General features: G+C 58.6%; 3 protein-coding genes across 8 annotated transcripts in view; all 3 read left to right on the top strand.

Moving 5' to 3' along the window:
- Positions 1-363: 363 nt before the first annotated feature.
- On the top strand, positions 364-8,739 carry DUSP11 (dual specificity phosphatase 11). Of its 4 annotated transcripts, none has more exons than XM_050982794.1 (10): positions 383-470; positions 1,045-1,120; positions 2,282-2,413; positions 3,536-3,659; positions 4,007-4,067; positions 4,978-5,024; positions 5,499-5,571; positions 5,919-6,029; positions 6,580-6,703; positions 6,848-8,739. In XM_050982794.1, the coding sequence occupies exons 1-10, from the start codon at positions 436-438 to the stop codon at positions 8,303-8,305; spliced, it is 2,241 nt and encodes a 746-aa protein (XP_050838751.1). In that variant the 5' UTR covers positions 383-435; the 3' UTR covers positions 8,306-8,739. The 4 variants fall into 4 exon arrangements, with proteins under 4 accessions (XP_030086324.2, XP_050838751.1, XP_050838750.1 ...); XM_050982793.1 differs by having other exon boundaries at positions 6,580-6,648; positions 6,706-8,739; XM_030230464.2 differs by having other exon boundaries at positions 364-470; positions 6,580-8,739.
- A 180-nt stretch (positions 8,740-8,919) lies between these two features.
- Positions 8,920-20,693, top strand: STAMBP (STAM binding protein). Of its 3 annotated transcripts, none has more exons than XM_050983011.1 (10): positions 8,920-9,054; positions 10,715-10,941; positions 14,456-14,531; positions 15,388-15,483; positions 16,107-16,431; positions 17,002-17,126; positions 18,268-18,405; positions 19,128-19,240; positions 19,907-20,006; positions 20,390-20,693. In XM_050983011.1, the coding sequence occupies exons 2-10, from the start codon at positions 10,733-10,735 to the stop codon at positions 20,444-20,446; spliced, it is 1,239 nt and encodes a 412-aa protein (XP_050838968.1). In that variant the 5' UTR covers positions 8,920-9,054; positions 10,715-10,732; the 3' UTR covers positions 20,447-20,693. The 3 variants fall into 3 exon arrangements, with proteins under 3 accessions (XP_050838968.1, XP_050838969.1, XP_050838967.1); XM_050983012.1 differs by having other exon boundaries at positions 10,715-10,932; positions 16,104-16,431; XM_050983010.1 differs by having other exon boundaries at positions 8,921-9,054; positions 16,104-16,431.
- A 2,238-nt stretch (positions 20,694-22,931) lies between these two features.
- Positions 22,932-24,503, top strand: part of DGUOK (deoxyguanosine kinase) — a 4,705-nt gene continuing 3,133 nt past the window's right edge. The window contains exon 1 of the mRNA XM_050982749.1: positions 22,932-22,935. Within this exon, the coding sequence (XP_050838706.1) occupies positions 22,932-22,935 (4 nt within the window). The remainder of the gene's footprint in view (positions 22,936-24,503) is intronic.

Consider the following 24,503-nt stretch of genomic DNA (forward strand, 5'->3'; position numbering starts at 1 on the left):
TCCCCACTCCCTGGTTCGGTCCTGGCTCAGTGACCCTGGTGTGGTGGCAATGGTTCGGTGTCCCCGGTTCGGTCCCGGTTCGGTCCCGGTTCGGTGTCCCGGTTCGGTCCCCCTGGTTCGGTCCTGGTTCAGTGACCCTGGTGTGGTGGCAATGGTTCGGTGGTCCCGGTTCGGTGGTCCCGGTTCGGTCCCGGTTCGGTCTCGGTTCGGTCTCGGTTCGGTCCCGGTTCGGTCCCGGTTCGGTGGCGCCGCTCTGTGCCTGCAGTACCGCCCGTGACCGCTCGGCGGCGCCAGATCTCCCAGCGCGCCGTGCTGGAGGCGTGGCCTATCTGCGATGGGCGTGGTATCGCGCTAGGGCGTGGCCAGTGTGGCCCCGCGCGCACGTGCGGCGGGCGCGGAAGTGACGTCACGCGCAGGCGCGGTGGCGTCGCCATCATGGCGGGCCGGGGGTCCTGCCGCGTCCCGGAGCGGTGAGCGGGGCCCGAGCGCGGGGCCCTGGGGCGTGAGGGGATACAGGGCGTGAGGGGCTCTGGGGATACAGGGCGTGAGGGGCCCTGGGCTCTGTGGAGCTGCAGGGTGTGAGGGTCCCCGGGCCTGGGGACTCATGAGGATCTCGGTCCAGGGTGGGAGTTGAAGGTCCCTGAACCAGGGGGGATTTGGGGGTCCCGGGTCTGGGGGAGGTTTGAGGGTCCCCAGACCAGGGCCGTGGTTCCCAGACCAGGGTAGGCTTGAGGGTCCTCAGGACAGGGGGGCAATTTGGGAGTCCCTGGGCCAGCCAGAGTTTGGGGGGTCCCCAGGACTGGGGGGATTTGGGGGTCCCTGGGCCAGCCAGAATTTGGGGGGGGTCCCCAGGACTGGGGGTGTTGGTGTCCCATGGGTTGGGGGTCCCTGGCCATGGGGGATTTTTCACCAGGGGGAGGCTGAGGGCTCTCGGTGCAGGTGATTTCGGGGTTCCCAGGCTGGGGGAGCTCTGTTGCTGCTCTGGGGGTGTCTGGGGGGGCCGGGCCGGGGGTCCCTGCCCCGTCTGACCCCCCCTGGGCTCAGGTGGACAGAGTACACCCCCCTGGGCCGCAGGATGCCCGGCACGCGCTTCGTGGCCTTCAAGGTGCCCCTGAAGAAGGTGAGGGGACAGTTTGGGCTGGGGGGGGGCTTCCCTGAGGGAATTCCTGATCCCAAAATGCAGAGCTGGGTTTGGGAGGGGCAGCAGCTGGGCTCTGCTCCAGGGAACAGGGACAGGAGGAGAGGGAACGGCCCCAGGCTGGGCATCAGGGGGGGATTTCTTCCTGGGAAGGGCAGGGAGGTGTTGGAGGTGTTGGAGCTGCCCAGCCTGGAGGTGGCACTGAGCGCTCTGGGCTGGGGACAGGGTGGGCAGCGGGCACAGCTGGCTGTGGGTGGTGCTGAGGGGCTTTTGCAGCCTCGGGGGTTCTGTGGTTTGGGTCTTTGGGCTGAATTCCCACAGCAAACCCTGCAGTGTGGTGTCACTGTGAAAGTTGTCACTCACCCTGGGAGCTCCCAAAGCACTGAGGCCCTGGGCAAATCCATAAACTGGATGGTTTTAATGTCCTTTTTCCCCCAAAGGATGGTTTTAATGTCCTTTTTCACCCAAAGGATGGTTTTAATCACCTCAAAGGATGGTTTTAATGCCCTTTTCACCCCCAAAGGATGGTTTTTATCACCCCAAAAGGATGGTTTTAATGTCCTTTTCCCCCAAAGGATGGTTTTAATGTCCTTTTCCCCCCAAGGATGGTTTTAATGTCCTTTTCCCCCAAAGGATGGTTTTAATGCCTTTTCCCCCAAAGGATGGTTTTAATCACCCCAAAGGATGGTTTTAATGCCCTTTTCACCCCCAAAGGATGGTTTTAATCACCCCAAAAGGATGGTTTTAATGTCCTTTTCCCCCAAAAGGATGGTTTTAATCACCCCAAAAGGATGGTTTTAATGCCCTTTTCCCCCCAAAGGATGGTTTTAATGCCCTTTTCCCCCCAAAGGATGGTTTTAATGCCCTTTTCACCCCAAAGGATGGTTTTAATGCCCTTTTCCCCCCAAAGGATGGTTTTAATCACCTCAAAAGGATGGTTTTAATGCCCTTTTCCCCCCAAAGGATGGTTTTAATGCCCTTTTCACCCCAAAGGATGGTTTTAATGCCCTTTTCAGCCCAGAACTCAGTGACCAAACCTTGATTTTCTTTTTTTTTGCCTGAGTTGCTGTCTCTGACCTGCAGAGCAGGAGTGTCCCCTCTGCCCAGATTGCAATAACTGCTCCAGCCCATCATTCCCTGCAGAGCTTTGAGCAGAACCTGCTGCCAGAGGAGAGATTCTCCCCTCGGGACCTCATCAGGAAGGTGCAGGAGAGGAAGGAGGAGCTGGGGCTGATCATCGACCTGACCTACACCACGCGCTACTACGGCCGGGAGGTCAGAGCCAGAGCGGGGAATCCTCCCCAAAAACTGCTCCCTGCAGCCTGGGGGGGCTGAGCTGCAGCCTTGCAGGACAGGGATCAGCTCTCCAGCCCCCAAATCCTCCGAACCAGCCCAGATTTGGGGATGTCATTGCAATGAGGTTTGTAGGTTCTGCTGAGGGAAGAGCTCAGAGCCCAAAACAGGGAATTCTCCCCCAAAACAGCTCCCTGGAGACTGAGAGGGGCTGGAATCCTCTGCCAGGGGCTGAGCTGCAGCCTTGCAGGACAGGGATTGGCTCTCCAGCCCCCAAATCTTCTGAACCAGCCCAGATTTGGGGATGCTGTTGGGGATTTGGGCTCTGCTGAGGGAAGAGCTCAGAGCCCAAAATGGGGAATTCTCCCCCAAAACAGCTCCCTGGAGACTGAGAGGGGCTGGAATCCTCTGCCAGGGGCTGAGCTGCAGCCTTGCAGGAACAGGGATCAGCTCTCCAGCCCCCAAATCCTCTGAACCAGCCCAGATTTGGGGATGCTGTTGGGGATTTGGGCTCTGCTGAGGGAAGAGCTCAGAGCTCAAAACGGGGAATTCTCCCCCAAAACAGCTCCCTGGAGAGGGGCAGGACTAGAGTCCTCTGCCAGGGGCTGAGCTGGAAGCTTTCAGGCCAAGGGAATGTTTCTGATCAGCTCTCCAGCCCCCAAATCCTGTGAACCAGCCCAGATTTGGGGATGCTCTTGGGGATTTGGGCTCTGCTGAGGGAAGAGCTCAGAGCTCAAAACAGGGAATTCTCCCCCAAAAACAGCTCCCTGGAGAGGGGCAGGGCTGGAATCCTCTGCCAGGGGCTGAGCTGCAGCCTTGCAGGAACAGGGATTGGCTCTCCAGCCCCCAAATCCTGTGAACCAGTCCAGATTTGGGGATGCTCTTGGGGATTTGGGCTCTGCTGAGGAAAGAGCTCCAAACTGGGGAGGAAAGGATTCTTGTGTGAGGAAAACTAGGGGTTTTTTGGTTTATTACTTGGGATTGTGTAATTAATAAGAATCTTTGTGGGGAAAACTGGGTTTTTTTCCCTGTTAATCACCAGTGGTTGTGTAATTAACGAGGATTTTGGTGCTTTTCCTGGAAATGAGTGATTCCTTCCCCCAGGAGCTGCCCCCCACGCTGCGCTACTGCAAGATCCTGACCATGGGCCACGAGATCCCCAACAGAAAAACCTTTGTGAGGTTCAGGTACCTGGTGAGAGGGTTCCTGATGACCAACAAGGACAACGGTGAGCCTGCCTGGCCCTGCTGGGGTTCCTCTCCCTCCTCCTGGCCTGGCAGCGTGCAATCAATGCCATAAATTGGATTTTCCTGGGGAAGGGGTGATCCAGGGCAGGGGTGGAGGCAGAACTCACCTGGATGGGCTTTGGGCTCAGAGCTCTGCAGGGGTCTGGGTGATTTGAGCCTTGGTCGGGATGGAGCAGAGGAGCAGGCAGAGTTAACGAGCTGAGGGCTAATTAGACCTGAGCATGTGATGGGTGTGGGGATTGCACTGGGGGGGATGGGGCAGATGGGCACATTTGGGGGAGATTTGGGAGATTTGGGAGCAGCTCAGTGTGCCCTGTGTGTGTTGCAGATAAACTCATCGGGGTGCACTGCACACACGGCCTGAACAGGACTGGCTACCTGGTCTGCAGGTGGGTGTGGCACTGCCAGGTGGGTGTGGCACTGCCAGGTGGGTGTGGCACTGCCAGGTGGGTGTGGCACTGCCAGGTGGGAGCTGCTGCTGGCACTGCCAGGTGGGTGTGGCACTGCCAGGTGGGTGTGGCACTGCCAGGTGGGTGCTGCTGCTGGCACTGCCAGGTGGGTGTGGCACTGCCAGGTGGGTGCTGCTGCTGGCACTGCCAGGTGGGTGTGGCACTGCCAGGTGGGTGCTGGCACTGCCAGGTGGGTGCTGGCACTGCCAGGTGGCTGTGGCACTGCCAGGTGGGTGTGGCACTGCCAGGTGGGTGCTGCTGCTGGCACTGCCAGGTGGGTGTGGCACTGCCAGGTGGGTGCTGCTGCTGGCACTGCCAGGTGGGTGCTGCTGCTGGCACTGCCAGGTGGCTGTGGCACTGCCAGGTGGGAGCTGCTGCTGGCACTGCCAGGTGGGTGCTGGCACTGCCAGGTCAGTTCTCCTTGCCCAGAGGGGCTCAGTGGTAGCAATTCCAGGTGAGTTCTCTTGGTGGCAGTGCCAGGTCAGTTCTCCTGGTGGCAGTGCCAGGTGAGTTCTCCTGGTGGCAATTCCAGGTGAGTTCTCCTGGTGGCAGTGCCAGGTCAGTTCTCCTGCTGGCAGTGCCAGGTGAGTTCTCCTTGCCCAGCTGGGCTCTCTGTGGCCCTCCAGGAGGAGCCCAGACTGGAGTGGTTTCTGGGACCCCAAACTTGCAAGGATTCCCAGCTTTTCTTAGGGGACATTCTTTCATCCCCAAATCCAGCATTAAAAGCTGATCCTCCCTAAATAAAAGGTTTTAAACTCCTCAGTCCTTTTTCCTCTGTTTGAATCACCACCAGCCCATCAGTGTTCTCATAATTAATTGTGTAATTAGAGATGTTTTGCTGCTCTTTCAGGTACCTGATTGAGGTTGAAGGCATGGAGCCAAATGCTGCCATAGAATGTGAGCATCCTGCTGGGATGGGAAGGGCAAATTTTGGCAGGAAACTTTTCAAAGAGGTTTTTTTAAAAGCAGCTTTAAGTGGTTTTTATTTGGGAAAAGATTTTTTTTTTTTTTTTTTTTTTTTTTTTTTTTTTTTTGAGAAAAGCATAAAAAATTGTTAATTTAACAAAGTGTTGATAGGTCTGAATAATGATGAACAAGAACTTTTTTTGTTAATAGCAAGAGAAATTAAGTTAAATTTAGACCTTTTTTGGGCATTACAGGTTGGTTTGCTTAGTTTTTTGTTAGTTTTTTTGGTGTTGGAATGTAGAGTTTTAGGCTCTTTTGGGCTTTCAGTTTAGAGTAGATTGGAACAGTTTGAAGAAAAAGAAAAAATTACAGTTCAGGGAAACTTTATTTTTAGTTAAGAAGGAAGTGAAAAGCAGAGTTTTGGGGTGGTTTCAGTTGCTCTGGGGTAACTCTGTGTGTCCCCAGTGTTCAACACATCTCGGGGGCACCCCATGGAGAGACCCAACTACATCAGGGACCTGCAGAGGAGAGCCCCGAGGTGAGCCTGGGGGTCCTGGGGGGCTCCAGGGGGGAAATGGGGCAGCCCAGGGCAGGGGATGGTTCAGACTCACAGGGCAGGGGTAGAGGGGTTCTGGGCAGAAATCCCCCCTGGGGGGCAGGGGATGGGGCTGGGACGGAATTCCCAGGAAATCTGGGGCTGCTCCATCCCTGGGAGTGTCCAAGGAGGTGTCCCTGGGTGGGATTTAGGGTCCTTTCCAACCCAAACCATTCTGGGGTTGGAGCTGCATGGAAACCCCCCAGGGCTGCTGGCATCACTCAGGGGGTGAAAAGCTCCATTTTCCCAGTGAAAACATCTGGAATTCTCTTTCAAATCCCCTTCAAAAGCAGCTGTGAGCTGAAGAGTCTGGGCTCAGATCTGAGGAAGGAAGGCAGTGCCCCAGGCAAGGCCCAGAAGCAGCTGGTGAAGCACCCCCAGCCCCCCCTGGCAGTGCCCAGGTAGGTGTTGGCCCCTTGCCCTGCTCCCTCCCTTTGGGAACAGCCCCTCTGGATCTCTCCAGGCTGCAGCTCCCCCAGGGCTTTGCCTTTCTGGGAGTTGAGAGCCAACATGCCAGCAGGGAGGCTCTTGTGCCTGGCAGTGCCCTCCCTGGGCCTGCAGGGTGGGCTGGCACCCCCAGGCTGGCAGCTGGAATGTTCCCAGCTGGGAATTCCCAGGGCTGGAGTGCCAGGAGAGCCAGCTGGGCACTGTGCTGCTCTTCCTGGAGCAGGGGGGCTGGAGGAGCCTCCCCCAGCTGGGCTCTGAGCTCTGGCACCTCCTGCCTCTGGGGGAGCTCACAGAACATCTCCAGGATGGGTTTGGGAGCCTCTGCCAGCTGTGGCACAGCTGTGGCTCCTTCCCCTCATCCCAGCTCCTGCTGGAAATGGAAAATCCCTGGTGGAGATCCTGTCAGAAAGCAGGAGTGAGCCTCTCTGGGAGTTCAGGCTGCAGGAGAGGCTCTGGGTGCTCCCCCCAGCCCTTTTTGGGGGCTGATCCCCAATTTCCTTGCAGGAGCAGCAGCAGTGCCAGGCAGGGGCAGGGACAGCAGGAAAAGCTGGAGAGTCTGGAGGAGAGGAAGCAGAAAAAGGTGAAACATCTGGAACAGAATCACCTGGAGGAGAGGAAGCAGAAAAAGGTGAAACATCTGGAACAGAATCACCTGGAGGAGAGGAAGCAGAAGAAAATGGAACAGCAGGAGCAGAGGAAGCAGAAAAAGCAGAACCATCAGGAGCAGAATCACCTGGAGATAGAGCATCTGGAGGAGAGGAAGAAGAAAAAGCTGAAACAGCTGGAGACAGAGCATTTGGAGCAGAGGAAGCAGAAGAAGCAAAATAATCTGGAGCAGGAGCATCTGGAAATGGAGCATCAGGAAATGGAACATCTGGAGCAGAGGAAGCAGAAGGAGAAGAATCATCAGGAGCAGAGGAAGCAGAAAAAGCTGAAACACGTGGAGGTGGAGCATCAGGAGCAGAGGAAGCAGAGAAAACTGGAACATCTGGAGATGGAACATCTGGAGGAGAGGAAACAGAAAAAGCAGAAACATCAGGAACAGAATCATCTGGAGCAGAACCATCTGGAAATGGAACATCTGGAGGAGAGGAAGCAGAAAAAGCAAAATCATCTGGAGCTGGAGCACGTGGAGGAGAGGAAGCAGAAGAAACAGAAACATCTGGAGCAGAAGAGGAAGAATGATCTGGAGCAGAATCATCAGGAAATGGAGCATCAGGGGGAGAGGAAGCAGAAGGAGCAGAATCAGCTGGAGCAGAGGAAGCAGAGAAAGCTGGAGCATCTGGAGCAGAACCATCTGGAGATGGAGCACCTGGAGGAGAGGAAAAAGAAGAAACAGAAACATCTGGAGCAGAATGATCTGGAGCAGAATCATGTGGAGGAGAGGAAGCAGAAAAAGCTGGAGCATCAGGAGCAGAGAAAGCAGAACAAGCCAGAACATCTGGAGCGGAACCATCTGGAGATGGAGCATCAGGAGCAGAGGAAAAAGAAGAAACAGAAACATCTGGAGCAGGAAAAGCCAGAACATCTGGAGCAGGAGCAGAGGAAGCAGAAAAAGCCAGAACATCTGGAGCAGAATTATCTGGAGGTAGAGCATCAGGAGCAGAGGAAAAAGAAACAGAAACACCTGGAGCAGGAAAAGCCAGAACATCTGGAGCAGAACCATCAGGAGATGGAGCATCAGGAGCAGAGGAAAAAGAAGAAACAGAAACATCTGGAGCAGAGGAAACAGAATCATCTGGAACAGAATCATCTGGAGGTGGAGCATGAGGGGCAGAGGAAGAAGAAACAGAAACACCTGGAGCAGGAAAAGCCAGAACATCTGGAGCAGGAGCAGAGGAAGCAGAAGAAGATGGAGCTCCAGGAGCAGGAGTATCTTGAGCAAAGGAAGCAGAAAAAGCCGGAACATCTGGAGCAGAGGAAACAGAAGAAACAGGAACATCTGGAGCAGGAGCATCAGGAGCAGAGGAAGCAGAAGAAGCTGCGTAAGAGGCAGCAGAAGAAGCAGAATGGTCTGGAACAGAATGATCTGGCACAGAATGGTCTGGAACAGAATGATCTGGAACAGAATGATCTGGAACAGAGCCTTCAGGAGCAGGGGCCCCCGGAGCTGCCCTGCCCCGTGCCCCCCAGGAACTGCTGTCCCTCCCCACCCCCCAAGAGGAAGAGGAAGAAGCAGCAGCAGGAGCTGCCCCGGGCTGGTTTTAATCTTTTTTATTCCGATTTTTAATCTGATTTTTAAGCTGTTTTTTCTCACTGCCCACAGCTCTGGTGCTGTTCCACCAGGAGAAGCCTTCAGGGAGCAGCTGGGGCGGGCAGGAGCTGCCAGGCAGCAGGTTTTTTAAAGAATCAGGGCTGGTTTTTAATCAGGTTTGTCTCACAGCTCTGTGCTTTTACAGGAATTTTTTCATCAGGTGCTGTGACTGATCCCTGAGGGATGCTGGAATAATCCTCAAGAAACATCCTCAGGTACCCCTGGACCTTCAACAAAACGGGATTTTGTTGATTTCCCCAGGGCAAGGAACGGGACTGGCCATGAAAACTCAGATTTTTATTCTCTTTTTTACCCATTTCTGCTAATGGGTAAAATCGGCAACATTTTTTTTACCCGAGGAAAGAATTTTTACTTTTGCTAAAGTAAATTTCCACGCTGTGCAAACTCCAGGCTGGCTGCGGAGCAGTGATTTCCCGGGAGGGGTCGGGGTCGGGGTCGGTTTTGGGGTGAGAACGGCCGGGTTTGGGCTGGGCGGAGCGCGGCTTTTTACGGGCGCTGCCCCTTTAAGAATTATCGCTCTGACGTCATCAGGCGCGACGTTCCCTTAAGGGAGCGGAAGCCGCCTCGCAACCGGGCGGAAGTAGGCGGTTAGTTCCGCATACCCGGATGTTAACGCAGCTTTTGATTGGCTGCCGAGAGCGAGGCTGCGGCAGGTGGGGAAGAACCCGGAAGTGCTGAGGGGAAACGGCGGCCGCCCGCGCCAGGTCAGGGCCGGGCCGGGGCTGGGGAGGGCCCTGCGGGATTGGGGGTCCCTCTGAGCACCGGGGGCGGCTTGAGGCGCCGGGGCCGCGGTGCTGGGCTTCCCGAGCTCCCCCGAGAGACCGCGGCAGGGGGGCTCCGGCAGGGGGGGCCCGGTATGGCGGGGCGGGCAGGGGGGTCTGGAATCTTCCCTTGAACAGGGGGGACCCGCCCCGGAGGGTTCCGGCCGTGGGATAGTCACTTCAGGAAGGAGGATCCCATCGCGGAGGGGGGCTGGCTGTGGCAACCTTCGTTTTGAGTTTTTGTCGTAAATCTTAAATTAATTTCAAACCGAAATTAATTTCTAACCGCCATGTCCGATAGGAAGAGGATCTCCTCAGGGCTGGGGGATTCGTTTTGGGGCTCCCTTTGCCCCTTGTGGGGAGAGGATCTGGGAGGATCCTGTTGGGTCAGGATGGGTCTGGGAGGATCCTGATGGATTTGGGAGGAGCCTGTTGGGTCAGGATGGGTGTGGGAGGATCCTGATGGATTTGCGAAGAACCTGTTGGATCAGAGTGGATCTGGATGGAGCCTGTTGGGTCAGGATGGGTCTGGGAGGATCCTGTGATTCTCTTGATTCCCTGATTTCCACGGTTCTGTGATTCATGATTCCCTGACCCAGTGATTTCCCTGATTCCCAGATTCAGTGATTTTTGTGATTCAGTGATTCCCCAATTCCCTGATCCAGTGATTTCTGCGAATCCATGATTTCCCTGATTCCATGATTCACGATTCTCCAATTCCCTGATTGCCTGATCCACTGATTTCTGTGATTCCCTGATTTCTGTGATTCCCCAATTCCCTGATCCCCCGATTCCCTGATTCTGTGATCCAGGGATTCTCTGATCCAGTTATTTCTGTGATTCCCTGATTTCCCTGGTTCCATGATTCATGATTCCCTGATTTCTGTGACACAGGCTTTTCTGTGATCCCCCAATTCCCCATTCCCTGATTTCTGTGATTCCCGATTCCCTGATTTCTGTGATTCCCCAATTCCCTGATTTCTGTGATTCCCCGATTTCTGTGATTCAGTGATTCAGTGATTCCCCTATTTCCCCAGTTCACCAATTCCCCGATTCCCTGATTTCTGTGATTCCCTGATCCCCCGATTCCCTGATTTCTGTGATTCCCCGATTCCCTGATTTCTGTGATTCCCCGATTCCCTGATTTCTGTGATTCCCTGATCCCCCAATTCCCTGATTTCTGTGATCCCCCGATTCCCTGATTTCTGTGATTCCCTGATCTCCCGATTCCCTGATCCCCAATTCCCTGATCTCTGTGATCCCCCGATTCCCTGATCTCTGTGATCCCCCGATTCCCTGATTTCTGTGATCCCCCGATTCCCCGATCCCCAGTTCCCTGATCCCCCAATTCCCCGATCCCCCATTTCCCTGTTCCCTGTGATCCCCCAATTCCCCGATCCCCAGTTCCCTGATCCCCAATTCCCCGATCCCTGTGATTCCCCAATTCCCCGATCCCCAATTCCCCGATCCCTGTGATTCCCCAATTCCCTGATTTCTGTGATTCCCTGATCCCCAATTCCCCGATCCCCCATTTCCCTGATCCCTGTGATCCCCCGATTCCCCGATCCCGCAGTTCCCTCATCCTGCCCCGCTGTCCCCGCAGCCCCAGCGCAGCGCGGCCATGCCGGGCGGCACGGTGGGCAGTGCCAGCCTGGCCCCCGAGGAGCGCGTGCGGCGGCTGGTGCGGGCGGGCAGCAGCGTGCAGGTCAGCCAGGACGTGCCCCCGCGCCGCTACTTCCGCTCGGGCGTCGAGATGCTGCGCATGGCCACCGTCTACTGCCAGGAGGGCAACCTGGAGCACGCCTTCATCCTCTACCACAAGTACATCACGTAAGGGACGGCCACGGCGGGCTCGGGGTCTGCTCCTCGGGGGTTTGGGGTGCTCTGCCCCTCGGGGGATCTGCTCCCCAGGGATCTGCTCCTCAGGGGATCTGCTCCTCATGGAATCTGCCCCTCCATGGCAACTCCTCGGGGGTTTGGGGTGCTCTGCCCCTCGGGGATCTGCTCCTCAGGGGTTTGGGGTGCTCTGCTCGTCATGGGATCTGTCCCTCAGGGATCTCAGAGGGTCTGCCCCTCGGGGATCTGCTCCCCAGGGATCTGCTCCTCAGGGGTTTGGGGTGCTCTGCTCCTCATGGGATCTATCCCTCAGGGGATCTGCTCCTCAGGGATCTATCCCTCAGGGATCTGCTCCTCGGGGATCTGCCCTTCAGGGGATCTCCTCAGGGGATCTGCCCCTCGAGGATCTGCTCCTCAGGGGTTTGGGGTGCTCTGCCCCTCATGGGATCTGTCCCTCAGGGATTTGGGGTGCTCTGCTGCTCCTCAGGGTTTTGGGGTGACTGTGAGGGTCTGGGGAGGTGGGAGAGCCCCCTGGGTGTGGGATCTGCCCCTCAGGGGTTTGGGGTGCTCTGCCCCTCAGGGATCTGCTCCTCAGAGATCTGCTCCTCAGGGCTTTGGGGTGCTCTGCTGCTGAGGTGTAAAACTAAGTAAAATTAAAAGGTGTAAAAGAAATAAATCCTCAAAGGGTCCCTGGTCCCAAAGGAAGGACTCTGTGCTGTGGAGGGACTCCCTGCCCCCTCAAACGCAGCTGTGGGTGTTTAAAAGGATAAAATCCCTGATGCCAGCACTGCAGTGTCCTGTTCCTGTCGGTTTTCCCCTAAATCTGCCCCTCCTGCTTTGCCCTGCTGTGCTCTGTGCCGTGCCCACTCTCCCCAGACAGGGCTGGCATCTCCGTGGGCATTTTCCCTGCCTGCCCCCCTGGGCAGGGCTGCTGCCCCTCAAACCCAACACATTTTTCTCTGATTAGCTTTGCACCCTGCCTCGCCCTTCCTGAGCTTTTATGGGCATGGTGGCGAGGCCAGGAGGCTGCTCAGGGAGCTGGGGAGTGTAAAACCTTTGGGAAAGGTTCCCAGCAAAGCTTTGGGAAGGGTTCCAGGCCCCTCAGGCAGCTGGGGCCGGAGGAGAAACGTTTTAACTAAACAAATGAGCTGCAGGCTGGGTCATTGCAGCAGCCAGAGGTGCTGGCTCCTGTCCCCAGCTGCTTTCAAATGATTCTGCTGGCATTTCCAGCCTGGCTGGAAACCTTTTCCACCAGGGAAATCATTTCTGCCAGGGAAAACCTTGTCCTGGTGGGATTTCTGCAGGGCTGTCCCTTCCCTGGCAGTGGGGGAGCTGGGGGTGTTCAGCCTGGAGAAGAAAAGGGCTCTGGGGAGACCTGAGGGTCCCTTCTGCTGCCCAAAGAGGGGTTCTGAAAAGGAAGGAGAGAGGTTTTTACACAGGCAGAGGGTGGGGAGAGGCCAAGCGGGGATGGTTTTAAACTGCCAGAGGGCAGGGATGGAATGGAGGGAATATTGGGAGAACCCTGCCCTGCTGGGATTTCTGCAGCCCTGACCAGTGTGAGCTCCTGCCCTGGGCTGCCCAAAGATGGAATTTTGGGAAGGAATTCCTCCCTGTGAGGGTGAGGAGGGGCTGGGATGGAATTCCCAGAGCAGCTGTGGCTGCCCCTGGATCCCTGGCAGTGCCCAAGGCCAGGCTGGAGCCCTGGGACAGTGGGAGGTGTCCCTGCCATGGTAGGGGTGGCACTGGGTGGGCTCTGAGGTCCCTTCCCTTCCCATCCCAGCCATTCCAGGATTCTGGAATTATCTCCAGGATTTTTAACCTGTGTCTTGTCACCTTGCAAGTCTTTCCTTGCCTGTGGTCCTGAGCAGCTTCTCCTGCCTTGATCCAGAAGGGTTCCAAGCAGGAGCACTGGGTTGGTGGGTAAAGCCCAGTAAGAAGGAGAAAAGAAATAGGACACAACTTTGAGCCAAATAAGAAGGAAAAAAGGAGCAAGGCACAACTTTTCTGTAATTCTGGGGCTCCTCAGTTTGCTTGGATCAGCTCCAGGGACTGTGGGGGTGTCACGAAGGCCTCGGGAGCCACCGGCTTGGCCTGGGTGCCAGAGCTGGGCTTAAAAATAGTCCTGGCTCTGGCTGCTCTGCAGCTGCTGCTCTGCTGGGCTCGAGGGGTTTGCAGCAGCCCAGAGCTGCTGGCTGTGGGAGGCTTTGGTGCTGCCAGGCCCCAGCAGGGCTGTCCAGAGGAGCCAGGAGCTGTTCCAGCCCTTCCTCTGCCCCGGGGTTTTCCTCTGCCTGCCTGAGCCCTCCTCTCCTCCTCCTGCCCACGTCTTTCCCTGCTTCCTGACTTGTGGAAACCCAGCTGTCTCTGCTGGTTTTTCCATCCAGCATCTGCTCTTAATCCTGCCTAATTAATCCCTTCCATTGGATCCTGAGCTGCTGCCAGGGCTCGGGGCCTTGTTGTGTCTCCTCGGCACCGTGACCCACTTCACACCCCCAGCTGGGAGTGGCACCTCGCTGGCCTTGGGGCTGCTGGGGGGCAGCCAGGGCCTCTGCAGGGCTCCAGCTGTGCCCTGGCTCTGCCTGTCCTGCATCCTCACCAGGAGCATCCAGAGGGGCACAAAGTCCTGGAGGGCTCGGAGCAGCTGGGTTGGTTTGCTGCACACACGGAGTTTTGGCAGGGTTTCTGTGACTCCTGAGTTTTTCCTGCTTGGCTTTGCTTGGTTGGTTTGTTCTGCTCTCTGTGGCACTGTCTGTTCCCTTTTTCTCTTTTTTCCTTTTTTCCTTTTTCTCTTTTTTCCTTTTTCCTTTCCCCCCTCCCAGCCTTTTTCCCCTGCTTTTCCCCCCTTTTCCCAGGGGAACACTGGGGAAGAGCAGAGCTTTAGATTGGATGTTAGAATGAAATTCTTCCCTGGGAGAAGAGCAGGGAGCCCCTGGATCCCTGGAAGTGTCCCTGGGCAGGGCTGGCATCACCCTGGGGCAGGAGAAGCTGAGTGGGAGGGTGCTGAGCTCAGTCTTGATTTCCCTCCCCAGAGCCAGCCCAGAATTCTCCCTCCTGCCTGGAATACCTGGGGAGCTCAGGCTGCAAAGGCTCCTGCAGCAGCAGCAGCTGGGGCTGTTGGGAACTTGCTTTTTGCTCCCCTGCAGGTTCTCCCTGGCCAGGCCTGAGCTGATTTCCCTTCCTGCTCACACTCCTGTCCCTCCTTGCAGAAGGACAGGGAGCTCTGAGTCAGCTGGGGTGGAATGCCAGGATGCTGCCAGGTGTGGGCAGCTGCCCGGGCACCTCCCTGAGTCACCACCGTGCCCTTGGTGCCTCAGAGCAGGTCATTGATGGTTCCCTCCCAAAGAAAAGCGTTTGTCCCCAGGGTCACCTCCAGAGCCAGGTGCAAGGAGAACCTGAGAGGGTTCCCTTGGGATGGGGTGGGATCTGAGTGCCATGCAGAGCTCCAGGGGCTGCTGTGGGATGGATGGAGGTCCCCTGAGTGTCCTGAGCTGCAGCTGTGTCCCTTTTCCAGGCTCTTCATCGAGAAGCTGCCGCAGCACCGCGATTACAAAACCGCCGTCATCCCCGAGAAGAGGGAGACGGTCAAAGTAAGTGGGGACAGCAGCAGGGCTGCAGGGGGAGCGTGGGGGGCCCTCAGCCTGGGCCTTCCCTGCCTCTGGGATCAGGGAGCCACAGGAATGGGAGCAGCCTTGGCTTGGCCAGGCAGTGCTGAGCCCTCGGGAGTTCAGTTCTGGCCCCTCACTCCAAGAAATCCATTGAGGGGCTGGAGCGTGTCCAGAGATGGGGAAGGGGCTGGAAAGGGGCTCAGAGGGAGAAAAGGGGGATCAGGAGGGTCCTTCTGGCTCTGCACAACTCCCTGACAGGAGGAGGAGGAGGAGGGTCAGGCTCTGCTCCCAGGGAACAGGGACAGGATAAGGGGAAACGGCCCCAGCTGGCACTAGGGCAGGCTTCAGTTGGATATTGGGAAAATTTCTTCCCCAAAAGCATTGTCCAGTCCTGGCACCAGCTTGCACCATCCCTGGAAGTGTTCCAAGACACCTGGGGACATGGATTAGTGGTGGAGAGCTGGGGGAATGGTTGGACTCTGTGACCTAAGCCATTGCAGAGTTCCACTTTGGGAGGTTCTCACCCTGTTGCACTTGCACTGGGCTGGCTGTGGTGTCCATTGGGGTGTCCTTCCTTCCCTGTTCAACTCCCTGCTTCTCAAAGACCATGAGTGGTGGCTGGTGGTTTTCTTTCCTCCAAGGGAATCCTTGGAGATTCCTCCCAGCCTCCAGAAGCTGCAGCCCCTCTGCTCAGCGCTGACCAGAAGAGGAAAGGACAGCACTGCCCAAGCTCTTGCTCAGTGATTTTGGTGGTGCATTTTGGACTCTTCAGCTGCTCAGGTTTCATTTTTCCTTGCCTTGGGGCTGCCCCAGGCTGATGCTGAGTTTCCTCCCCCAGCAACTGAAGGAAGTAGCCTTTCCCAAAGCCGAAGAGCTCAAGGAGGAGCTGCTAAAGAGGTACGCCCAGGACTATGCTAAGTACAAGGAGCAGGAGGTGAGTGACAGCAGGCTGCAGGCTGTGCTCCCCCGGAGCCCCTCAGCCTCACAGGGCTCCCTGGGTGCTGGGAATGTCCAGTCTGGGTGGCCCCAATGTCCCTGCAGGTGGCTCTGGCAGAGGTGGTGGCCCTGGCTCTGCTCCCCGTGCATGCCCAGCCAGCCTGAGCTGGGGCTCTGTGCTTGGTGTGCTCGCTCTGCCCCACGAGAGGAAAGCACCACGGGATGAAAAATTAGAAGCAGAAATTCAATTTAAAAAGGGGGAGGGTGTAGGGGTTGTAATTCCACCACAATTCCAGATCTATGTGGGCAAAGCAGTCAGTTTGGCTCTGGACTTCAGAGCATAGAGGGAACTCAACCTGGGGCTGTAATTCCATGGAAGAGGGAGGGCAAAGCAGTGGTTTTCCTGCCCTTGGTGCAGCTGGCTCTGGATCTGTGCCCTGCAAGCTGAAGTTTCCTTGCAGAAAATGCTGTTTGCTGGTGTCCTCTAGGAATAACCTGGGAGTGGCTGGGGGCCTGCCCTGGGCTGGGGTCCCCCTCTCTCTGCTGCTGTCCCAGGGCGTGTTCCTCTTGCAGCAGGAGGAGGAGGAGGAGTAATTTGCACATGCTCTGGCTTTGCAGCAGCAGCTGGAGGAGGAGAAGACCCGGGTGGCCCTGATGAAGCAGCAGCAGGCAGAGCAGGAGCAGTTCCAGGCCTTTGAGGAGATGATCCGGCAGCAGGAGCTGGAGAAGGAGCGCCTGAGGATAGTGCAGGAGTTTGGGAAGCCAGAGCCAGAGGCTGTGGATGGACCCCTCATCCCTGGCGTGGAGAAGCCCCCGACAGATTTAATCCCAAAGGTTCCAGTCTCTCCAGTTCACCCAGCAAGTCCAGCAGCGGGGACTGTGCCATCCAAACCTCCTGCTGTGGACAGATCTTTGAAGCCCAGTGCTTTGGGGAGCACAGAGAACAGTTAGTACCTCCTGGAGCAGCCCTTCTCCCTGCTGGGCTCAGCCAGACACAGCCAGCTTCTCTGGGAAGCCCTTGGAATTTCCTGATCGTGGGGCTGTGCTCTGCTGGGTCACTGGGTGCTGTCCTCCCTGCTCCTCCAGGGTCTGCAGCCTGTCTGCCTCTCCTCGATCCTAAAGCTTGCAGGAGATTGGGGTTCAGCTCCTGGCTGAATCCTCCTCCTGACCAAATCCCACCAAATGTGGTTCCAAAATGCTGATTCAGACACGTCCACTGAGCTGAGTCTTGCCCAGTGACACGTCCTGCTGTAAATAACATTTCCTGAGGGTGTGTGGGTTCATTTCTAGTAACAAACCCCTCCTTTTGACCCCCTGCCAGAGGATCCTTCCCCTCTCCATCTCCCTTTCCCTGCTCTGAGAGAGGTGGTGCAGGTGTCACAGTGCCACAATTCCCTGAGCCCACCCCTGGAAGGTGACTTTATCTTCCCAGGTGGATGTTCCCCGTGTCCCCCCTTGAGATCCTGCCCTGAGGGACCTTCCCTGCCCGTGCTCACTGTGCTCCCTGCTCCCCCAGGTGCAGGAGTGGATGTCCTCCGCCAGGTCATTGTCCCCAGGGAGCTGTGCCACAAGTTCCTGCAGCTGGCTGATGCCAACACGGTGCGGGGCGTGGAGACCTGTGGGATCCTCTGTGGGAAGCTGGTAAGGACACAGCCCCCCTGGGGACCCCTCAAGTGGCACAAGGGACTGCTTGTCATGGTGCCACAGCCTTGGAAGTGGCTCAAGGAGCCTGGTTTTTGTCCTGGATTCTTCAGTGGGGTTGGTGTGCCTCTCCCTTTCCTCATTTTTGGGTTAGGCTTTCCCCACCCTGAGTCCTCATTCAGCTCCTTGTGTCCCACTGGGGGCATTCCTGGTGGCATTCCTTGTCCTTTGGTGTCCCAGCTGGTGGCCCTCAGGCTGACAGGACTCTGTCCCCCCCCCAGACTTTGCGTGCCCAGGTTTTGTTGGCAGCTCCAGCCCATCTGTCCCGAGCCACTCCCAGAAGTTTGCTTTGGAATGAAATTGTTTGATGTAGCAGTTCCCTGCAGCCCAGCTGCTTCCAGGCTCTGGGGACGCTTTGGGGATGAGGCACCGTCCCCTTTGGAGTGCAGAGCTGGGGCTGGGGGGTGTCCAGGGCTTCTCTGAGCTCCTGGGGGTGCTCTGCACAGCAGGGAGAATCAAACAGGAAAAAAATCCTGGAACTCCTTTGAAAAAAATCCTGGAACTCCTTTGAAAAAAATCCTGGAACTCCTGTGAAAAAATCCTGGAACTCCTTGGAGCTGCCCCTGCAGATGGGTGGTGGATGCAGGAATGTGCCCAAATTATTCTTTGTCTCCTTCAAAAGGCCAAAAGCCCAGAAGTTTTTCTCCTCAATTTGGTAAAAAGGCACCTCCTGAGACCTTTGAGTCTTCACTTTAAACTTGGGGCTGCCCAACAGGTCTGGCCTGGGTAATTCACTAGAAAAGGAAGAGACCAAAGGAAATAATCCCCTTTTGTGGGGTGTTTCAGCAGGAGCAAGAACCTCCTGCCCTTAGCTCAGTTTTTCTCCTGTAAGAGCTTTGTTATTTTGCCTTTTATTAAACCTTTTTCTGTTTCCAACACTACCTGAGAACCCCTCCTGCTGATCTGATGTCGTTCAGGGTGGCTGAGCTATCTCAGGTGCAATAATCCTCTCAGAGCTCATAAGACCCAACTCAAAGTGAAAACCCCCATCCATGGGGCTGTCCCAAGGCTCAGGAAGGTCCCTCACACCCGGGGCTGTGACCTGGGGCTCACAGCTGCCCGTGGTGGCCCTGCCTTGCAGATGAGGAACGAGTTCACCATCACCCACGTGATTGTCCCCAAGCAGCTGGGGGGCCCCGACTCGTGCACCACCGAGAGCGAGGAGGAGCTCTTTGTCATCCAGGACCAGCAGGGCCTCGTCACCCTGGGCTGGATCCACGTGAGTCTCCTTCCCCTGGCTCTCCCTGGCCTCCACCCCCAGGGGAAGGGCTGCTGGAGCAGGAGATGGCAGGGAGAGGGGTGGGCAGCAGCCTCTGCTTGGGTTTCTCCTCTGGTGGGAAATCCAGGCCTGGGTAATTCTGGGTTCCTTCCTAAAGCATCGAGTCCTTTGAAAGGGAAGGAGGAGAGGTTTGGATGAGACACTGGGAGGGAACTCTGCCCTGTGAGGGTGGGGAGCCCTGGCACAGGTGCCCAGAGCAGCTGTGGCTGCCCCTGGATCCCTGGCAGTGTCCCAGGCCAGGCTGGAGCCCCCTGGGGCAGTGGGAGGTGTCCCTGCCATGGCAGGGGTGGCACTGGGTGGGCTCTGAGCTCCCCCCAACCCAACCCATTCCGGGGTTCTCTGGAAGTGGCATCTCAGACGTGGAGCTCACCTTTCCTCCAGCTGAGAGCCAGCTCTGGTGGCTCTGTGGGGACACCCCAAGCTGCTCTGCTGGAGGGACACCTGTGCCAGGCCGTGTCCCCGGGCAGCCCTGCAGTGAGCTGTGCCAGCTGTGCCAGCTCCTCCCGCTGTCCCCACGGAGCCCTTGGCACTGGGATCCCTGCCAAGCAAAGCTGAGCAATCTCTGGAAAGCAGCAGCTGCCTGAGGCCTTGGGCAAGGAGGTGCTGCTGCTCCAGGGCTGTCCCAGCCTCTCAGAGCTGTCCCTGTCCCTGTCCCTGTGCAGACCCACCCCACCCAGACAGCCTTCCTGTCCAGCGTGGACCTGCACACCCACTGCTCCTACCAGATGATGCTGCCGGAGTCCATCGCCATCGTGTGCTCCCCCAAGTACCAGGAGTGAGTCTGGGGGGCCAGGGGGGCTCTGGGGGGGCAGGGGTGAGTCTGGGGGGCCAGGGGGGGCTCTGGGGGCCAGGGGGGCTCTGGGGGCCAGGAGTGAGTCTGGGGGGCCAGGGAGGGCTCAGGGGTGCCAGGAGGGGCTCTGGGGGGCCAGGGGAGGCTGTGGGGTGCCAGGAGGGGGTGTGGGGTGCCAGGGGTGAGTGTGGGGCTCCAGGAGGGGGTGTGGGGTGCCAGGGGTGAATGTGAGGGGCCAGGAGGGGGTGTGGGGTGCCAGGAGGGGGTGTGGGGCTCCGGGGGTGAGTGTGGGGCTCCAGGAGGGAGTGTGGGGTGCCAGGAGTGAATGTGGATGCCAGGAGTGACTCTGGATGCCAGGAGTGTGGGCTGGGATCCATGGGATGGGATGGGATGGGATGGGATGGAAAGGGATGGGATGGATTGGGATGGGAAGGGATGGGATGTCACCTGTGGGACTGGACAGCTCCTGTGAGCTGTTCCCCAGGCTGTGTCCGGGCAGGGCTTGCCCACCCCTGACAGGAGGTTCCCAGGATCTGGGGTGTCCCTCAGGCTCCATCTCTGCTCCTGCTGGGGGTGAGCAGCCCCTGAGTGCCCGGGGGAGGGCTGGGCCTGCAGAGGCTGCAGCTGCAGAGCTGCTGTTCCTTGCTGCAGGACAGGGTTCTTCAGGCTGACGGAGCATGGCCTGGAGGAGATCTCATCCTGCCGGCAGCAGGGCTTCCACCCACACCCCAAAGACCCCCCTCTGTTCACAGTGAGTGCCCTGGGGAGGGGGGGCTCTGCTGGACTCTCTGCTGGGGCTAAATCCACCCTGAGGTGCTGGGAGGCTCAGCCTGGCAGGGGCTGCTCTCCAGTCCCCAGAGAGGAGGTGCAGGAGCCTCCCGAGGCTCTGCAGAGCTGCTGGCTGCAGGAGCAGGGCCTGGCAGCAGCCCAGGGCTGTTTGGGGTGGGGGGATTTGTGTCTGGGGCCTGCCATGATCCCTGTGGGGCACCAGGCAGGGCCAGCAGTTGGGGTGATCCACAAACTGGATCCCAGCCTGTCCTGGGACAGCACAGGTTGTGTCAGGAGGTGGAGGAGACTCAGCTGAGCTGTGGGAACATCTGATTGACCCCTGTCCCCTGTTGTGCTCTCTTGCAGACCTGCAGCCACGTGTCAGTAGTGGAGAGGGACGTGGTGGTGCTGGATCTCCGATGAGCCTCTTGCCTTGTCCCCTCTCAGGAGCCACCCACCTCCCCTTAGGCCCAGGGACTGTTTCCTCTCCTGTAGCAGATTTGTACCAAGCAGTGATCCCTCCCTCCCTCCTTCCCATGGTGCAGCCACATCCCTGCCCTCCTTGGGAGCCCCTGGAACCTCAGTGCCTGGCCTGGGGCTCCAGGGGTGGGGAGAGGCCAGCTGGGAGCTCAGAGACAGAAGCCAACACTAAAGCAGTTGTTTAACTCTACTCCACGGCCTCCTGGGGAGGTTCTTTGTGACTTGCTGCAGCCCTGAGGTGTGGAAACCTCCTCAGGTGCTTTTGGGGCTTGCCCACTTCAACCCCTGCCCCGTTGTGTCCCTCCTGCTGGGCTGCTGGGGCTCAGCACAGCTTCCAGGGGCAGGTAAACCTTGGCCATGGCTCAAACCCAAACCTTGCTGAGCCTTCTGAGCCCCACACAGCTCAGTGCTGCTTGTTGGTACTCGTGTGTCTGCCTGGGGAGGGAAGAGGGCCCAAGGGATCCTTTGGGATCCCTCTGTCAGCATTTCTGGGCTGGAAATCCCTGGATGTGGCCCTGCTTTGCACCCCAGCAGTGTTTAGGCATGTCTGGGCACTCATCCCTTTCCTGGCCTGGTGTTACCATGGAGGAGCTCGGTCTGGCTGCCACCACCACTCCAGGATGGGATTCCAGGAGCTTTGGCCACCCCAATCCCACTCCAGGATGGGATTCCAGCAGCTTTGGCCACCCCAATCCCACTCCAGGATGGGATTCCAGCAGCTCTGGCCACCCCAATCCCACTCCAGGATGGGATTCCAGCAGCTCTGGCCACCCCAATCCCACTCCAGGATGGGATTCCAGCAGCTCTGGCCACCCCAATCCTACTCCAGGATGGGATTCCAGCAGCTCTGGCCACCCCAATCCCACTCCAGGATGGGATTCCAGCGGCTCTGGCCACCCCAATCCCACTCCAGGATGGGATTCCAGCGGCTCTGGCCACCCCAGTCCCACTCCAGGATGGGATTCCAGCGGCTTTGGGCACTTCCCTGCTCCCAGCTCCCTGTGCCTGCTGGTCTGTGCCCACCCCAGAGCAGCACTAAGCCTGGCCCAGGTAGGCTGGCCTTGCCCAAGCCGAGCTCAGCCCTTGTGAGGACCCTCCTGGAGGTGCTTTAGTCGGGTGCCAAGCCCAGCTTTTCGCAGCAGCAGCAGCATTCCACGGTGCCAGGCAGCTGTGCCAGGTGTGCTGCTGGTCCCCAGCAGGGTGGCGTGGTGGGCACGAGGGGAAGGGGCTGGAGCTGCCCTCCCAGCTGGCACGCAAACATCCCCTTTGTGTCTGGCACACATGGATGGGATTATCCGGAGGGATTTTCTCCTGCTGTTCCGGAGCTCTGGGTGGGGCGGGGTCTGCCCCGGGGGATCCTTTCCTTTGGGCTCGCCCCTTTGCGTGTCAGTGCTGCTCCAGCTTTTCCCCAGCCCCTGTTGGGAGCAGGCTGGCCCGGGGCTGGGGGGAGAGGGGGGCCCTTTAGGGCACCTCCGGGAACTCCTTTTCAGCCCTAATTAATTGAAGCCCTGCTCGGGAGGGGGTGCAGCCTCCGTGGGGCTCATCCCGCAGCTCCTCACCCCGAGGGCTCCCCCGAGCACCGAGTGCGTGTCCCCCAAATCCCATCTTGCAGGGCAGCAATTCCTTCAGATCCCTGGGGATTTATCCCAGCTCCACATCCCAGGTGTCAGCTGGCTCCAGGAGAGGAGCTGGTGGCACATCACCATTTCTGTGTTGTCCCAGTGGCTGGTAAACCTTCCCAGGGAATTTCCCACGTTCCTTGGAGCAGGGAGTTCCTCAGGTCAGGGTCTGCTGCCCCCTCCCTCCCAGCCCTGCTCCCTGAGCTCTCCTTTTTCCTCCCATTTCTCACCCCAGCTCCCCAAATCCTCACTTCGTGTGTCAGTGAATGTCAATATCCAGGCACTGCTGCCCAGCCTGCCTCTCCAGCTGTGCCAGATGTGACTGTCACACCTTAAAACCTCCCAAACTTGGGCTGGATTTGGGAGGAGCTCAGCCCGGAGATAAGCCAGGCTCAGGAGTGATTGAGTGTTCTGGGGGGATCCCGCAGGCAGGGAGCGATGAGCGATGCTTATCTCCACCTCAGCAGCGGGAGCGCGTCCAGATCTCTCTTTTCTCGCCTCTGCCCGTCCCCAGCAGCACCCCCGGAGGTTCCGGGCGCGATCATCCCCCGAGGGCGGTGCCGGCACCGGGGCTCTGGGGAGGCAGCGGCCGGGCCGGGCTGGTCCCTCTGCCGTGCCGGGGGATGCCTGGCGTTCCTGCGAGCATCCCGGGCCCGCCGGCCGCTGGATTGGCTGCGGGGGCCAAACCTTTCCTTTTTAGGCTGCGCCTGGCTCCGCTCGGGGCTGCGCTGCCGCCGGGCCCGCTGCAGCCCCGGCCGGGCAGGGATGCTCGGGGATGCCCCGGAGCTGGACCGGCCCCAGCCGGAGGGATGAGTCTGGGGGTGCTCGGGGGGCTGGGAGCGGCGCAGGGCTCGGGAATGGGATGGGATCCTGCCCCCGGTTCCCTGCACACGGGGCTCTCCAGCTGCTGCCTCTGTCACCCCTCTGCTCCTCCACTCTGCTGGGTTTGGGGAATTTTTCATTTTAAAGGGTTTTTTGGCACGTCTTTTATGGCAGTCTCTGCCCTCGGTCACCTCACGTTTGGCAGGGACCCAGCCGGGCTGGCTGTGAGGTGACAGCAGGACCCCAGGGCTGGGGGCGTGGGGGACACCAGGGGCAGGGCCAGGGGACACATCCAGCCCCTGTGAGCTGCTTCACAGGGAAAGGGACCTGGCAGAGCCATCCCTGGGGACACTGGGGCTGTGCATGGGCTGGCAGTGCTGGGGACACTGTCCTGGTCTGGGGGGGGTGACAGCCCAGAGCCCATTCCCTCCCTCTGGAACCATGGGGGACACCAGATCCTTTGTGTCCCTTGCCTGTGGTGGCACCCACAGCTCCTGGTCACTGCTCCAGTGCTGGGATGTCCCTGCCCCGGGGATCAGCCTGGGCCTGCCGTGCCTCAGTTTCCCTGGAGCCCTCCCTGGCTCGGGGGGTGACTCGGGGCCATCTCTGCTGCCTCCCCCGGGTGCTCCCTGGTGAGGGCCCGTTGTCCTTAAAAAGGCAGCCGGGAGTTCGGGAGCCTCTGGTTGGCCTCGGCCAGGGCCAGGGGCCAGGGCTGGGGGTGGCCCCGGCCCCCCCGGGCTGTGTCCGGGCACGGGGACAGCTCCCACCGTGTCCCCTGGGGGGGATCTGAGCCGAGCCCCCCTCCAGAATCCCCTGGGGGGGATCAGAACCAGGCTCACCCTCGGTGCGGGCTCGGGACTTGGACCCACAACCCCTGGCCGGGCTCAGGCCGAAGATTTGGGGCAGCAAAAGCCCAAAAATGGGGGCGGAGAGAGAAAACCACGGGGAGAGGCATCCCAGGAGCGCCGGGGGGGAAGCGAGGCCGGGAGGAGCCGGGGCGGCTCCGGCAGCTCAGCCCCGCCGGGTCCGTCCCGGCTCCGGGGTGTCCCCGCGGCGGAGCCCCCACAGCCGCCCCCACCCCGCGGGGTTCCTCCAGCGCTCCCCAGGACCTGGAGGCGCCTCCACCTCCTTTTTCCCAGCCCGTCGCTTATAAGGACTTGTGTCTCACTTGTTTATCGGAGCGCAGCATAAAAGGAACGCACTCCCGACGGGGCTGATGCTCCCAAGCATCCCTACCATACATTTTCCTACAATAATTAACAGCGCCGGGTCCTACCACCGGCCCAAGGTCAATTTAATGAAATAAAACACCTTATAAGGCCATATGGCCAACACACCATCACTGAGCCTATTTAGGGTCTTTGTTTAGAGCGGATCCGCCTCTGAGGTTCCTCGGGCTCGCCGGTATTTATACCCACGGCGCTCCGGGCTCGGTCCCAGAGGAAAGGAGCTCTCGCCTCCGCGGTGAGTACTGCCCTGCCCAGCCCTGCTTCCCTTCTTCCTCGCAGGACAGCGGGCAGCAAAAACACCCCGGGGGGGTTTTTTGGGGTGCCCCAGCA

The sequence above is a fragment of the Serinus canaria genome, chromosome 22, assembly GCF_022539315.1.
Source record: "Serinus canaria isolate serCan28SL12 chromosome 22, serCan2020, whole genome shotgun sequence".
In the NCBI taxonomy this organism is placed as follows: Eukaryota; Metazoa; Chordata; class Aves; order Passeriformes; family Fringillidae; genus Serinus; species Serinus canaria.